The 15,098-nt window shown below is 43.6% G+C and overlaps 1 protein-coding gene across 6 annotated transcripts in view; it reads left to right on the top strand.

The window, feature by feature from the left end:
• The window catches only part of casz1 (castor zinc finger 1), a 166,772-nt gene that overhangs the window by 136,247 nt on the left and 15,427 nt on the right, over positions 1-15,098 (top strand). For 4 of the 6 annotated variants that reach the window (XM_076740825.1, XM_076740824.1, XM_076740826.1 and 1 more), the window contains 6 exons: positions 1,755-2,655; positions 4,280-4,345; positions 7,015-7,111; positions 9,593-9,757; positions 11,379-11,551; positions 12,114-12,982. In XM_076740825.1, the coding sequence (XP_076596940.1) occupies positions 1,755-2,655; positions 4,280-4,345; positions 7,015-7,111; positions 9,593-9,757; positions 11,379-11,551; positions 12,114-12,982 (2,271 nt within the window). The remainder of the gene's footprint in view (positions 1-1,754; positions 2,656-4,279; positions 4,346-7,014; positions 7,112-9,592; positions 9,758-11,378; positions 11,552-12,113; positions 12,983-15,098) is intronic. The other 2 variants (XM_076740827.1, XM_076740823.1) reach the window with 1 other exon arrangement.

The following is a 15,098-nucleotide window of genomic DNA, read 5'->3' as shown; positions in this document are numbered from 1 at the left end:
CTGATCAATTTCTCTTCAATTTTTCATGCCCTTTCGATCCACCAGATACTCTTTCATACTGATCCACTGGAGGAGCAACCCCAACACGGTGAATGGAAATTTAGGGATTATTTTACATGCTGGGTACGAGATGTGAAAAGCAGGGCACAGCGACTGATTTAGCAATAACTGAGAAATCTGAGACAAGAGCAGAAATATTTGTGTATTAATTACCCGGGTGGTCGGTGGTGTTACCTCTCGCCAGCCCATCTGTGCTCTGGTGGTCATAAAAGCAATAAAACAAATTTTTAAAAAAAGGTTTTGGACCCTGGTCCTGTCACTGTGCCAAGGAAGAGTTTAGAGGGCCGAGCTTTTACATGACCCAGGTGAAATTTTCATCTGCTGCATTGCGAGCATGGCTGTGCTGGTGTTCTCCCCAACATGCAAACTGGGCCAACAGGAGATTTTCGGAATCGAATTCAATCAGCAAACACAACTATCAAGGAAAATTTGCCTCACGAATCCTCCCTCTCTGTTCTTTTATTTTCTGCCTCTCTCACACACCCCTTCTCTGTACCTTTTCCTCTCTGTCCACAGTCTTCTTCATTATGCAGAACTTTGTCCCTCCACTGCTTTCAGGCCAAATCATTTTTCCCTTTTCCCCACTCTCTGACCCCTTGCACTAACCTGGATGAAAGTTAATGGGCCAGAATTAATCTCCACATAATGCAATTAAACTATACATTGGCTATATTTCGCCCATGTCCTTGGAGAAGTTGTCCAATTTAATGGACTCTTAAAATGAAAGTGATGTTTCAGTTCACAAATGTGTAAAAAGAGGAAAGGAGGAAAGGATTCGTTCTTTTCACTCTTGAAGGTGACACAATAATCATCTTATTTTCAGATACCTTACACAAAGATTCATTGGGGATTTTATGATTTGCATTTAACATGCCATAATTTCTTGGCAGATAGTCGTCATAATTCTGTAATTTTCAGATCATTCAGCATCATGTCATGTGAAAATGTGCAGGGAAAAGCACTGATGGTGTCACCCATTTCCAAGAAGCTATATAAACAATTTTTTTTCTTAAGCTTCCCGTACATATTTTTGTCTAACATAGGTCTACTAAGATTTCATGCTGTAAAATATTTATTTACAACAAAGATATTCTCTAATTAACTTATAATAAGAGAAGTACTATTGTTATCATAGCATAACATAATGAGCATAGAGAATCAGAAAGGGTTTGTTTGTTCAGTGTGTCCTGTGCTACAGTCACCCGCAAATTCTGCAGGACTGACTGAGAGTGCAACCAAAACAGGAAGAGCATTGCTTCAGACTGCTTATTTGTAGACACATGAATACTGTACACAGACATGTACAGATGTTGCTGTAGCTTGCAGTGCACAGTCACTTTTCCTGTTGTTACGTTTACTAAAGTTCTGAAATAACAAGGATAACAGCACCACATCATTATAAACATTTATGGCTCAGAAAAATAGATATAACATAATGTCATTGATGTAGTTCCAGTAGTTTAGCAGTCTTCCACTATCACAACCTAGCAGAGTGTTTGTCTAAAATGTTGAGACATTATTTGCCTGGCAAAATGTATTCTTCATTTGTAACACAAAACTGTGTTGCCAGACTACTCCATTTGTAGATGTATGTGATGTCAAACAAATGCAGCTTTCAAAGGAAACATCTGAAAGTGGTTACATAAGATTTCAACATCTTACAAACAAGCTCATTATTCTTTTTCTTTGTGCAGGAGAAGCATCTGCCCTGCGAGACTATGCAGCCAACACCATGAATGAATTTTTGGGAATGTTTGGTTATGATGACCAGCAGGTAAGGGATGAGCTGACCAAGAAGATCAGCTTTGAGAAGCTCAAAGCCGCTACCTCAGACCCCTCATCCCTCAGCAGTGAGGAGGCTTCACGGCGTGCCCGCTTCTCCAAGTACGAAGAGTACATTCGCAAGCTAAAAGCCGGCGAGACCTTACCTTGGCCCATGCATGCTTCCCCACCCAAACCAGACGACCTCAACTCAAAACTGGCCCAAGACAAGAGCACTACCATGCTCCAGACCTCCGGATGCCTCCCAGGGGCCGAGGCGCAGATCTACCCCTCCAGCCTGGACCACAAACCACCAGGAGGACCTCAGCTGGGCATTTCTCAGCCACCAAATCCCTCTCACATCCAGAACATGGCATCCCGAGCCTCCAAGTATGACTTCTTTATTCAGAAGCTGAAGATGGGTGAGAGTCTACAGCAGCAGAACGGTAATGCTTACAAGCGACCGTCCAAGTACGACTTGGAGAACGTCAAGTTTCTGCACCTCTTCAAGCCTGGTGAAGGCAACCCTGACATGGGCGGTGCCATTGCCTTTAAGACTGGCAAAGTGGGCCGCCCTTCGAAGTATGACATCAGAACAATTCAGAAGCTAATGCCAGGAAATCCCGAGGCCTCACTGATGCCCAATGTCCTCGCTACAGCACCAGGAAACCCAGGAGCTCCTGGTGTCCCCACTGTAGGTGCAACTGGGGCCAGCATCGCCCCAGGGCTCACAATGGACCAGACGGGCCACATAAGCTTCAACACCTCTGACTACCTAAAGTCAAGCTTTTCCAAGACTGACTCCATCACCACAGGCACTGTGTCCTCCGTTAAGTAAGTCTTCTTAAAGATCATAATATGAAACTAGTAAGCCCTCAGAGAGCACAGACGCCTGACAAGTTTTTCATCTGTATCAACCGTGGCCTGTATGAATAGATACATGTTTGACCAGGACCAGGAAAGAGATGACAGCATGCATCCCATTGCTTCTCATCCTATCTCATACTGATAACTGAGATTTGTGGTCCTAAAAAACAGCTATTAAATTCATTAGCTTGACGTAAAATTCCACTTTAAAGTTTACCAGTGGACTGAAAATACTCCAAGTTCCAGTGGAACACCTTGGAGCGAATGTGAAGCTCACATACACTTAACTGCTACTGTGAGTCAGTTAGCCTAACGCAAAGGTAATTGCTACCTCCACAGCAGCCAACAGGAATGTGGTGTGAAATAGCGCATAGCGCCCAATAGATCCACGGCATGATGAGTTGCGAAGGCACATGAAGTGTTTACTCGCTGTAGCACTCCATGGAGACTGATTTAGCACAGTCATCGCAAAGTGACTGACTTTTTTCGTTTGGCTAGGGTGTAACAACTCTCCCTTTAATTACTTTGGAGCCGTGACTAACCTCCCGGCGAGTCACAGGGGCCGACTCTACACTGCCTGACGAGTGCACTTTAAAGGAAGCAAACGAGGGGTTTGGGGAGCTAGCCTACAGTCGTGTGCACTACCAGTAGGAAACAGCTCCCAGAGTCTGTTTGATTGGTTTTGACCTTGTCTCTAGTTAGTCAAGACCTATCAAAGACGCTGTTCAAGAGCCCTCAGGCACCTCTCCCTCAGGCTTTGGCCTTTGTCAGGTTGGGGGCTCAGTGAAGCTGCAAGCTTGGCTAACTGACCCAGTCTGGTGCGTGTATACAGGGAGGAGAGGGGGTGCTAGCGAGAAAGTCTTGCAGTGCATCCTCCCCTCTGGGCCAGATTAACCTCAGGTCATCCCCCGTGTGGAGCTGCTCACATGGAGCTAAATGCCATGTCTGAAAGGGAGCAAGCAGAACCAGGACTGTATTATGTCATTCTACAGGCAGTACTGCTACCTGCTCCATGAAGGGACTCACATGGCAGGTGACAAAAAGTACACAGCCTTCCTCAGCACGCCTCTGTAGTGTGATAAATTCCTCTTGATTTCCTGTTTTGAACTGAAACTAATTGAGTTGAAACTAGCACTAAGTCGATTAGCCTGATCCATATGCATTTGAAGCTGCGGTGTTGTCTCACATCTTTGTTTGAGTCCAGACTGATTGGAGACAACTTGACATCAGTATTAGAGCCAAGGCCCTTTGAGATTATCAGAAAAGACCTTTTCAGAGCTTTTCTTCGACATCCCCATTATCCAGTTTTGCATATGAGCACTCACCAAAATACCCCCATAAAAGATTAATGTCCCTTTGCTCCTGCATTTTGCCTTTCATTGGTTGGGAGACCATGCATCAAAGTGTGCGCCTTCCATCCCTGATTCATACGGCACATGAAAACGCTGTTGTGCCACAAGAAAATGTATATTGATAGTCCAAAGTTTGGGAGCGGCTTGTAAGTAAATATTGTGTCAGTTTGTTTTTATTAACAACAGGCATGGCAACCTCACCATTAATCCTGTCTCTTTTGTGTTTGCTGTTGCATTAGGAATGGCCTGCCACCAGATAAACCCGCCAGCGATGACATCAACCTCTACCAGAAATATATTGCCAGGTATGCAAATCCCTCAATGTGCTACACCAATGAAAAAATACACCCAAAACAGAAATGAACCCTTTTTTATCTTCTGATGGTGTGTTTTATTCAGTGATGTAACTGCACCGTAGACTGGTATGAGAACGTTCTGTGTGCAGTAAATTGATTAAGAAAAGACTGCAATTTATGTGCTGAGGAGAAGTAGAAGGATGAGGAGTAATGAAAGGGAAATGGTTTGATGGTAGCTTACTGTAACTGCTTGAATAAATACTCATGGTGTGCATAACACTAAAACATTGAGGAGAACATAATTCTGTGCAACTCTGTACTATCGGCTGTTAACTGACACAGAGAGGATATGAGCTTAGGCCAGGTTCTTCTTGAGTTGTGCTGTTTACTGTTGAACACACGAGCAAGCGACTGATCTAAAAAGTCAGTGATTCACACCAACAAAGACAAAAACATCAGGGGAGGGGAGGTATCTTGCGTTTCAGTGGACACAGAACAATGTCCCCCATTCTGGATTCATTTTGAGCCGACACTAGAAAGGTGATTATCACTTGTTTGTTTATTCCATTTAAAAAGAGAGAAAAACAGCATTTGAAAAGCCAAAGTGGCTTTGGCGTTAATGATTACTTCTCCAAGCCATAACATGAAGGGCACAAATCAAAGCCTTGGCACTGACAGACACACACATACACACGCGTCCTCTTCTGCACACACATACACACACACTCACACAAAACCCCTTCCTTGGACTGATTACATTTTGCAAGAAGATTTAATTAAGGAATTTTTAATGAGGCTTCTGCTGGCACTGCCAAGAACTGTTTTGATATTTGCGCTGCATAATGCATAAAATTTGTCTAAACATCTCGGCAGTTGATGCACGGGGAGGCTGCAGATAAGCTTAGATACAGTTTCAATTTCCGTGTTGGGGTAGGGAAAAAAAGAGAAAGGATAGAAGAGGAGGGAGGAAAAAAATGGAAAAGGAGGGCTCATAAAAAGGGCATGTAGCACCGAGAGGGGAGGTAGAAGTGGGGGAGGGAGCTGGGGCTAATGAGTGCACACTAATACTAAAAACCAGCTTTCTAAACGTGCTCGTACTCAATCCTTGTGAAAACAGAAAAAAGTTCTTCATCTCCTCACCACCCCATAGTTTGCTGTTTGAAAGAGCTTCCCTCATGCCGTTTAGTTGCAGTTTTCTCTCTTTAAATGTTTTCATGCACCCACTATTGCCTCGGCACTTTGATCTGTGTATCTCTATTGTAACTGGAGATGCACTGCAATCTCTGTATCGTGGCGATATTAATATTTAATCTGCTGCTGAATAGCAGCGGCCCATTAGGCCCCCTGACGCGGCAAGTGGGAATTGTCCAGAGGCAAAGTGATACAGCTGGGCAATGAGCAGAGGGGTGGGCCATAGTCTCAGGGGGATGGGGGGGCTTTGTGCGTTCATAAGTGTAAATGTGTGTGTGTGTGTGTATGTATCTATGTATGTGAAAGACGAGTATAGAACACACTAATGCTTGGGACATATGTTGGCTTTATTGTGTGCACACACATAGTTCGGCTTCTGGTTTTGTCTTCTCTAAAAGGGCCATCAAACCTTCCCAAAGCCCCCTCTACCCCCATCACCATTTTCCAGACACACACACACACACACACACACACACGCAAACACACAAACTCACACAGCCAACTTAAAAAGAGTAGTGGATATGCCGTTCAATTAGCTTAATGAACTCAGCAAAGTGATCTGTAAATGCAGCTCTGGGATAATCCTAACAAGGAAAAAACTGAAAGAGAGATGGAAAAAATATTACTTAGCCCCCTTTTCCCCCTCTCCTCTGCACTAGCAGATGGAGCTCTTGGCAGCAGCAGTGCAAATGTTTATTTGTGTGTTTTCACTGGTAATTGGAGGATTTTAACAGTCATCATCGTCAGGCTTATAATCACCACCGTAAAAGTGGCTGTACTGTAGCAAGCAGCAGCCTTTTTTTAACTAGCACCAGAGTAACATCTGTTTTTTGGACTCCAGATGAGAGATTTAAAGGGTTTGAGGTGAAAAGAAGACAGAGCAGTGCTTACATCTCAGGATACCTGACCCTTTTCCTCACAGAGTAAAACTGTGGTTAACCTGAAAGAACTGTGCATTGATTTGACAAGGGTTTTCACAGCGCAGAGGAATAAAGTAGGCATGGGGTTCCCGATCCTTGAGTGGGTGTGTGTATGCGTGTCGGCGGAAAGGGTTTCAGTGTAATAAGTGTCTCTTACGGCTGCTTTGGAAATAAATGGAGCTAATTTGGCTGAAATTGGTGTGACAGACGGGTAAATTGTTGCAGCAGTGTGGAAAGCAGAAGTCAGTTTGAAGGTATGAGCTGTGTTACTTTGAAGGTGAGACGAGCATAATGCCTTTGAAAACTCCTTCACCTGTCTTATTTTGTCCTGTTCCTGGGATTTCAAATATTTTCTGCCCTAATCATTCTTGAATTGCTTTTGATTATTTTTGAATCACGCCAACATCTTTCCGAGCTGCTTTATCATTCGGCTTTTTCATCCCTGTGACTGTTCTGTGTGCGATAAGCACTGATATGTTCCCAGTCTTGATGCCGTTTTAATTCACTGCTCTGTGTGACTGTTAAAATGTGTAGCTGTTGAAATGTGTCGTGCAACTTGGTTTTCAGGTTCTCTGGAAGTCAACACTGTGGACATGTGCACTGTGCATACCAGTACAGAGAGCATTACCACTGCATGGACCCTGAGTGTAACTACCAGGTGAGCGTGAGTACTTTATCACTTCTTGAGCATTATCCAAATACACATATATGTATTTGATATTTACTCGTGTATGCTGCAAACTTTGGTTAGATTAGGTGACTTAAAGCTAAGCATTTTTTCATGAGGACGGGGCAAAGGGGACGTGGTGATCCTTGGATCGCCAAACAGTATAATGCGTCAGCTCTTAGCGGTCACACCCAGCCAAAGTCTACTTTGATGAAAAATCTGTTGGCCCTTGGTTTGCTCAACAGGCTTTTGCTGTTTACATCCGTTCAGTTTGCAGGCATCTTTCCAGGCACAGTCGGTCTCTGACAGTTGGCCTTTTATCACAAGGGTTAATTGTAAATATGCTTGAAATATGGCTCTTTTTTTTTTTTTGCAATCTATGTGTTCTTTTTTCTAAAGACATCTGCCACTGACTGGGGGCCTGCCTTTAATCCCCTTTCATGTTATTAGTCTTGTCCTGGTCCCAGGAGTTGTCATGTATGGCGCAGGAAAGAGAAAAACACAGAGCAGATCATAATACAAGGCCTTGTGTTTGCTGTAGCATATGGCCTGAGAGAGTTAGACAAACACAGGAAGATTTGTCAGAGATGTCAAAAATCCATGCGCAGCTAGAGCTGTGTGTGTTTTCCTTCCTTTCCTAACAATTTTCTGAATTAAGCCATCTTCAGCTGTAATCTCCTTTGTCTGCTGCTGATCAAGAGAGATTACTGCTCGATAAATATTGTTTATGTGGTGAAAAGCATTACAGATCCAAGCTTTCATTTTCTGCATGAATCCCACTTCATAGTCTGATGGGACACATTCTTGGAGGAATACAAAGGAAAATCATCTCATGTCATTATTTAGAGTGTTAGTTCAGGTTATCATGGCAATTTCCACGGTCAGGTCCACATTTCTCTGCTGCTTTTGCGTTGCGTGGAAACACAGATATGCTTTGGAAGCCAGCTCTCGGGGATGTCAATACCGTGAAAAAAACAAGCAGGCAATGATGAGCAGCCCCTTTCGAAGCGATAACTCATGAAATGTTACATGACACACTCTCCTGGAATATTATCCCACTGCCAGGCTCCGGGCGATTGGCTGAGTCTTAACATTCTCCTTTCATGGGCTTGCACATGAGGGAGAGTGTGCATCTTGCCACACTAGTGGGAATCCTAAAATAAATGTAGCAAGTGGCTCCCAACCTTCATCACCACTCAACTGAAAATGAGATCTTTTTCCCAGTCAGCTCTCTCCATGGCCTATTTTGGATGGCTTGATGGATCGAATGTACCATGACCGCAGTTCAACTTATCTTCCGGTCATCATTAACCATTAGGTAACAGAAAGCCCAAAGCCCAGAAATAAGCTGTTTCCTTTTTTTTTTTTTGTCAGGGAAATAATTTAAAATGTGATGAATCCAAAGCATTCATCAGTCAGATTAAAAATCCTAATGAAGTGTTTGCTCCTACAGGAGTCAAACATCTCAGAAATATGCAGTGGGAAACAGGCCAAGAGCAAGGGAATGAACAGCTGTGTGAGATCTTAGCTTTTTACTTGTGCGTGAGTGGAACACATGACACAAAGCAATTACCCTACTTTGTACAGCAATTAGTTGCTTTTTAGAATAGTTCTTTCTGATGTTTTTCCCTCAACTGGAGATAAATATAAATTGGAGACAGAACTGTCTCATTGATTCGAGCTTCTCCTGTTACAGTTTCTGTAACATCAGCTTAAGCCCAATTACAGCAGATTTGGTTGCTGCAGGTCTCTGAGGAGTGACTTTTCTGTTTTCCCATACTGATTCCTGCGTGTAGGAGGGATTTTATTTATTTATTTATTTAGTAATTTTAGAGGGCGGGTCTCTTTGCATATTTGCTCATCATTACAGACGAAGCCTTCACTAAAAGCGAGTGTTAATGCTTTAATTAAAAATGGAATCATATCTCAGCGAATTGAAAGGGAAAATGTTTTTTGGTTGGCTTGCTTGTTTGTTTGTTTCTTTTGTCTTCTCTTTTCCCCTGTGCACGTCTGAGAAACCATCTGCATGGAACATAATTTTTCCAGAGCTAGAAACATCAGAACTGTGATCTTGCATGTCAATTGATTCATCTTAATTAAAAAAATACATTTTGATGGAAGGGAGAACATAATGCAGAGACAGTGGGTGTATGGGGAACATACTTCATGTTCCATGTGGAAGCTTCTGCTGTGCTCAGAAAGTCCCAGAGCCCTTGGTGCTGCATTCGGATAGGACACAACTTTGAGATATGGAAAGTAAATCAATAACCACAGAAGCCGTCGTCTTTAAAGGCATCCTGGCCCTCTCCATTGCAGTGTGAACAGCCCTCCCCAACTGCCAATTGGCTCCTGCAGGTTGCAGCTGCTGCTTCCACAGAGATAAAGTGACTTGTTGCTGATTCTGTGACTGGTTTAAATAAACACCAACCTGTTGCCGTACATCCCCCCCCCCCCTTTTTTTTTTTCTTTTTTTTGCAGAGGTTTACCAGTAAGCAGGATGTAATCAGGCACTACAACATGCACAAGAAGAGGGACAACTCCCTGCAGCATGGCTTCATGCGCTTCAGCCCCCTGGATGACTGCAGTGTCTACTACCATGGCTGCCACCTCAATGGAAAAAGCACCCATTACCACTGCATGCAGGTACACTCCACAGAACCACACCTCCACCTACACACATACCCACAATAAACCCAGAAACATGTAAAGTAGGCATGTGTGCACACAAAGGAAAAGTAAAATATCTGCAGTTATAACCACACATTTAAGCATTACACACAGTACAAATAACCAACAACTCACTTATGCTGATAAAAATAAAGAAATATAATGTTGGAGATAAATGCAGAATTCATCATTCAGTTTACAGTCCAAAGCCACACAAGTGTAGTTGTCTGTAAACCAGATCGCATACAGTCCATATAGAGCCAAAACCCTGGTTCTGTTCCATTAAGAGCCTTTTTGCAGCAATGACATGTTTTCGGGTCAGTTCATAACAACGTAGCTCAGGTGAAAAAGGAGTCGCAGGGTATTATGATGTAGATGATGCCTGGATCTGGGACACCAGGCCACTCAAGAGACGTACACAACGTCAAGAGTTCCACACTTTTTTTCATTACACCAAAATGTCTTTAAAGAGCAGTTTGATGAAACGTGTCCTAAAGTAAATAAGAGAAAATAAAAAAAGGGGTGAATACACGTGAGGCTGCCGGTGCTTTCCCCACCTCCTCGCTCTCTCACTCCTTAATTGGCATGGATAAAATTCAGTTAGGTGTTTATATAAACTACACATTTTTCATCTTTTAGTACCAAGCAGCCAGTTGAAGATTATTCCCCCTTCTGGATTTGTTTAATTTTTTTTACATCTGCTTATTTTCAATGTGTCGTTGTGCTGAGAGCTTTCATGCCGGCAGGGCAGCAGCACAGCGGAGGATGGCTTGAGATATATTCTTTTTTAAACCCCTCTAACGGCGTAATTGTTATTAGGACATTTCAGCCCTTGTTTTAACAGTCCCTGAGAACCTGCAGATGTTGGCATCGGCTCGTTTGATTTAGGGGGAAAAAAAACAGAGTGGCATTTTTTTCATTGTTTGACTCAATATGGAGAAGTTGCCCGGTTTGTACCGGTGAAAAGTGCCAGGGATGATATACAATTGCTGCTTTTAATTCAAACATTACCTGTTTTTTCCCCCTCTGTTGGCTCTGAGGACTCCTGAGTACCATAACATTTTAAACTTAAGACCAAGACAGTCATCTTTCTCCCGTCTGCTTTCCTCTGCCCCCTCCACCTTTGAAATTTGTACTCAGAGTTACAGTAAGTTTGTGGTGACTGCATCGTCACCCTTCAAATATGATTTTCATTTTCTAAAAGGCAGCTTTGCCAGGAAGGTACTGTAGTTTCAGCTGCCTGCTGTGACCACTGCCTCTTTCAGTCACTTTTTTTCTTTTTCCAATTGTCACTGACAAGATTGTTTCCAATTCACAGGTTTCACTTGAAACTTGTACTGCTCTGGTGCGCAATACCACAAATTAAATTGTGAACGTGTGAAAGCAACCTTCTTCCACCCATTTCTAGGCCACCAGCATTTTCTTTAACCACACCGAGCTTCTGTCGGTATAGCTTGTATAGTATATCACATCTCTTTAAAGCCCTGCATTTTAGAAGTTGGCTTTTTTTAAACCATTCTTGCAAAGTGAAACTTCCTCGTCTGCTGTGGGCTCAGATTTTGTTTTTCGATTGCAATCCTTTGTCTCTGTTTTGCAGGTGGGCTGCAGCAAGGTGTACACCAGCACCTCAGATGTCATGACCCATGAAAACTTCCATAAAAAGAACGCCCAGCTGATCAATGATGGCTTCCAGAGATTTCGTGCCACTGAGGACTGTGGCACAGTTGGGTGTCAATTCTATGGGCAGAAGACTACACACTTCCACTGCAGGTAAATAGGCCTGATGGGATGGATGTTTCTCAATGGGATTTTTTGTTTATTGAAAAATTCTACTTTAAGCATACTGCATAAAAAACACTTTATTCATACAATTCCTATATTTTCATTTCATAGACCGCATACAGTCTAACATCAACAATAAGTGAAATCACAAGTAATGGCTTCCCTGCGTCTTGGCCTGCACCATTAGTGCTTTTGACATCACAGAATCACAGTTGGATGAAACACTTGCATTGAAATGCATAAATTAGGCTCTTATTTTGAAGAGCATTCACCACAGCTGTTATCAATGGATACAGAGATACAGAATCACATGGTTGATTCAAACTGCCTCCCTGGATTATGTCCCTCTGGCAAAGGTTGCAGGTGGCAACGTGTCAATGAGCTGCTGCTGTGTTACTGAACAGCCTCAGTTATCATTCCTCCATTGTGAAGTATTTGAATCATGCGGACCCTCTCCATGGCACCCATCAGCACAGAGGTACTGAGATGGCTGTGTAACAGAGCATCATAGCCAATCATGTTTTCCCTTTATTGTCCATTCTTTTTTCAGGCGCCCAGGCTGCACATTCACCTTCAAGAACAAGTGTGACATTGAGAAGCACAAGAGCTACCACATCAAGGATGATGCCTATGCCAAAGATGGCTTCAAGAAGTTCTATAAGTATGAGGAGTGCAAGTACGAGGGCTGTGTGTACAGCAAAGCCACCAACCACTTCCATTGCATCCGCTCAGGCTGCGGCTTCACCTTTACCTCCACCAGCCAGATGACCTCCCACAAGCGCAAACACGAGCGCCGGCACATCCGCTCCTCCGGTGTCATGGGCCTCTCCTCCGCATTCCTGGCGCCGAAGGATGAGCCAGAGGAATCGAGCAACGATGACCTGATGGACTTCTCGGCCATCAGCAGCAAGAACTCCAGCCTGAGTGCCTCGCCTACGACCCAGCAGTCCACCACTGTACCTCACCTGTTGGCCACGCCCACCACCGCTGTCTCCTCCTCCTCGACAGTGGGCCACACCCTCAAACCTGCACCCTCGCTGTCCAGTGCGGGCCAGCGTATGCCCAGCCTGCTCTCCCAGGCCCTGCCCAGCAACATGCCGGTGGCCCTTGCTCTTTCCAACAGCGCTCTGGCCGCCTCCAACCCGTTCTTCCCCCTCATGCCCAGGCTGCCTCTCCAACCACCTCCGCCAGCCGCTAGCCTGATTTCAGCCGTATCTTCTGGGGCCCATTCCATGCCCACCGACTCACTGACCCAAGGTTGCTCCACAGCTGGGGCAGACGGAGCCATGGCGTCCACCCCAACCTCCTTTGCCACTTCCTCCATCATGGAGAAGATCTCAGCAAGCAAAGGTCTGATATCACCCATGATGGCCAGACTGGCAGCTGCTGCCCTGAAACCCTCCAACAACCCTGACATAGGTCAGTCACTTCTCATGTAGCCATTAGTGTACATCACTGGTGTTGAGACATGCATAATGGAAAACAATGGGTCAAAAACATTTTTAATCATTAAATATTTTTCTAGGTAAACATATCAGCTACTCAACAGTGGATTTTTCTGCTTTGTTTGATGTTATTCTAAATTTAGTATCTTTGTGTTTTGGAATGGTGTTCGGACAACAAGAGCAATTTGAAGACAACTATTAATTGAGTAATCTAAAAATAATGGACAGATTAATTTATCACACTGCCTTATTAATAATTCCTCTCCTTCTTGATTAATGTTGAACCAGTTTAACAAACTTTGAAATTCTACACACATTAATAAATTGATAGTCAACTGTAAAGGTTAGCTTTGCTTGTTGCTCTATTTAGTCACAAAAGAATTGGAATATATGACAAACCTTTTGAGCTATGACAAAGTCCAAAGAGAACAGACTGCTTGTATACTAAAAACCACATCCTTTTTTTTCTGTGTGGACTCCACTACAGCCAGAGAAGAGAAAGTGCACTCAGAGGTCATTTCTATCACTATCCCACGGTGGAGAGAAAGGCAGAAAAACTGCTGCTTTCAGGCTTAAAGGGACATACCGGAGGCATGGTCCTCTGCTCTGGGCTTGTTATTGTGTTGATCGTTTGTTAGATACCCACAATCCATTTGGAGATAAATGCGCTGACAGGGGAGAGTAGAGCCTGTAAAAGTCTCTTATGATGTTCAGAGTGGGGGCTCCTGGGGCTTGTGTCGAACATGTTTCCTCATCATTGGTCTCTTATCTGTGTCTGCGCCCGTTCCAAGCAAATGGAGGTGGAATGAAATTAAGTTCTGAAATTGCGAGAACAAAAAAATGTTGTTGTTGTTTTTTTTTTTTTCTTTTTCCGTATCCTCTATGCAAACTGATAAAAAAACAGAAATCACTCAGGCAGAAATGACTCAATGCACCAGAGCTGAGAAAGAGGCTTTTTTTCACTGATACAAGAACTCAGACACACTTGCATGCATCAGCAAAGACACACTTTTTGAATTTCTAGAAACCTTCTCTTCCCACAAAACATGTCAATATCTATTTAGCATAAACACAATTCCCATAAATTTTGGGGGTAATTGCCTTGTCTATGTTTATCATATTGCTCTAAACAAAGCTTCTGAAAATGAAAATTAAGTTAAAGCATTAAAATTGTAATGCCGTGCAGAGCACAGTCTTGCATTCAGTAGCAGTGGGGCCTCCTGTTCGGAGCCTGAGCAGGTGGGGTGCGGATTGTAAATGGGGCTGTGAGGGGGAGCATCTCCGGATGTTGGGACTGGGAAGGATTACAATTCCTGGTGGTGTTCCTGGAGCAGGACAGGCCCTGTGAGAGAGCTGGGGCAGCTGCTCCGGGGAGCAGAGCTGAGCCCAGGCTGTCAGGCTGAGCTCCACCTCTGGGCTTCCAGCAGGTAGTCTGAACACTGGGAAGGCCCCCGCTGAGGGTGGAGCCTCCACAGATGGTGCCTTCACCACCCCTCTCGTTGTCTCACTGAGAGACTGCATCTCAGATCTCTCTGCTGGATAACAAAGCTGGTTTAAAATAAGCTCCTCTATCTCAATCACACACTTTATCATAAAAGCTGTGCACACACAGGATGGAGGGGGCAGCTGCAGTTTTGTTTCTCATATTTGCTTCATAAAATGTGTGAACAGGACATTTGGGGCTAAAATGAGGAGGAAGTGGTTTGTGCTTCTCTGTCAAAAAGGTGTGAGAAAAGTCACAGCGTTCGTGGCTATTTTTCACAGTGTTTATTTTTTCAGGGGGTTGTGAAACTTCACCTCTGTTCTGGTATTGTGCATTTTTCCTGTTTCTGCTTTCAGTATTCTCTCGTATTTTTTTTTTTTTATTAATGTTCTGCTCTAATTTACCCCTAAGTGTTTTTCCCTGAGATTCAAGCATCTGAAGGGTTTACTAATTAGACACACAGTACAAATGATCTCTCACAAGCTCTGTATCTTATCCGGAGTAATTACATGGTGATACATTATTCCTGGATAATTTCCAGAAAGAAGCTGCTTTGAGTCAAACTCATTTGTTCTCCTTCTTTGGGAAGTAGATAGAAAAAAATAAC

This window comes from Chaetodon auriga, chromosome 10, assembly GCF_051107435.1.
Source record: "Chaetodon auriga isolate fChaAug3 chromosome 10, fChaAug3.hap1, whole genome shotgun sequence".
In the NCBI taxonomy this organism is placed as follows: Eukaryota; Metazoa; Chordata; class Actinopteri; order Chaetodontiformes; family Chaetodontidae; genus Chaetodon; species Chaetodon auriga.
The sequence above is the reverse complement of the archived record's forward strand: the minus strand, read 5'-3'. Positions and strand labels throughout refer to the sequence as shown.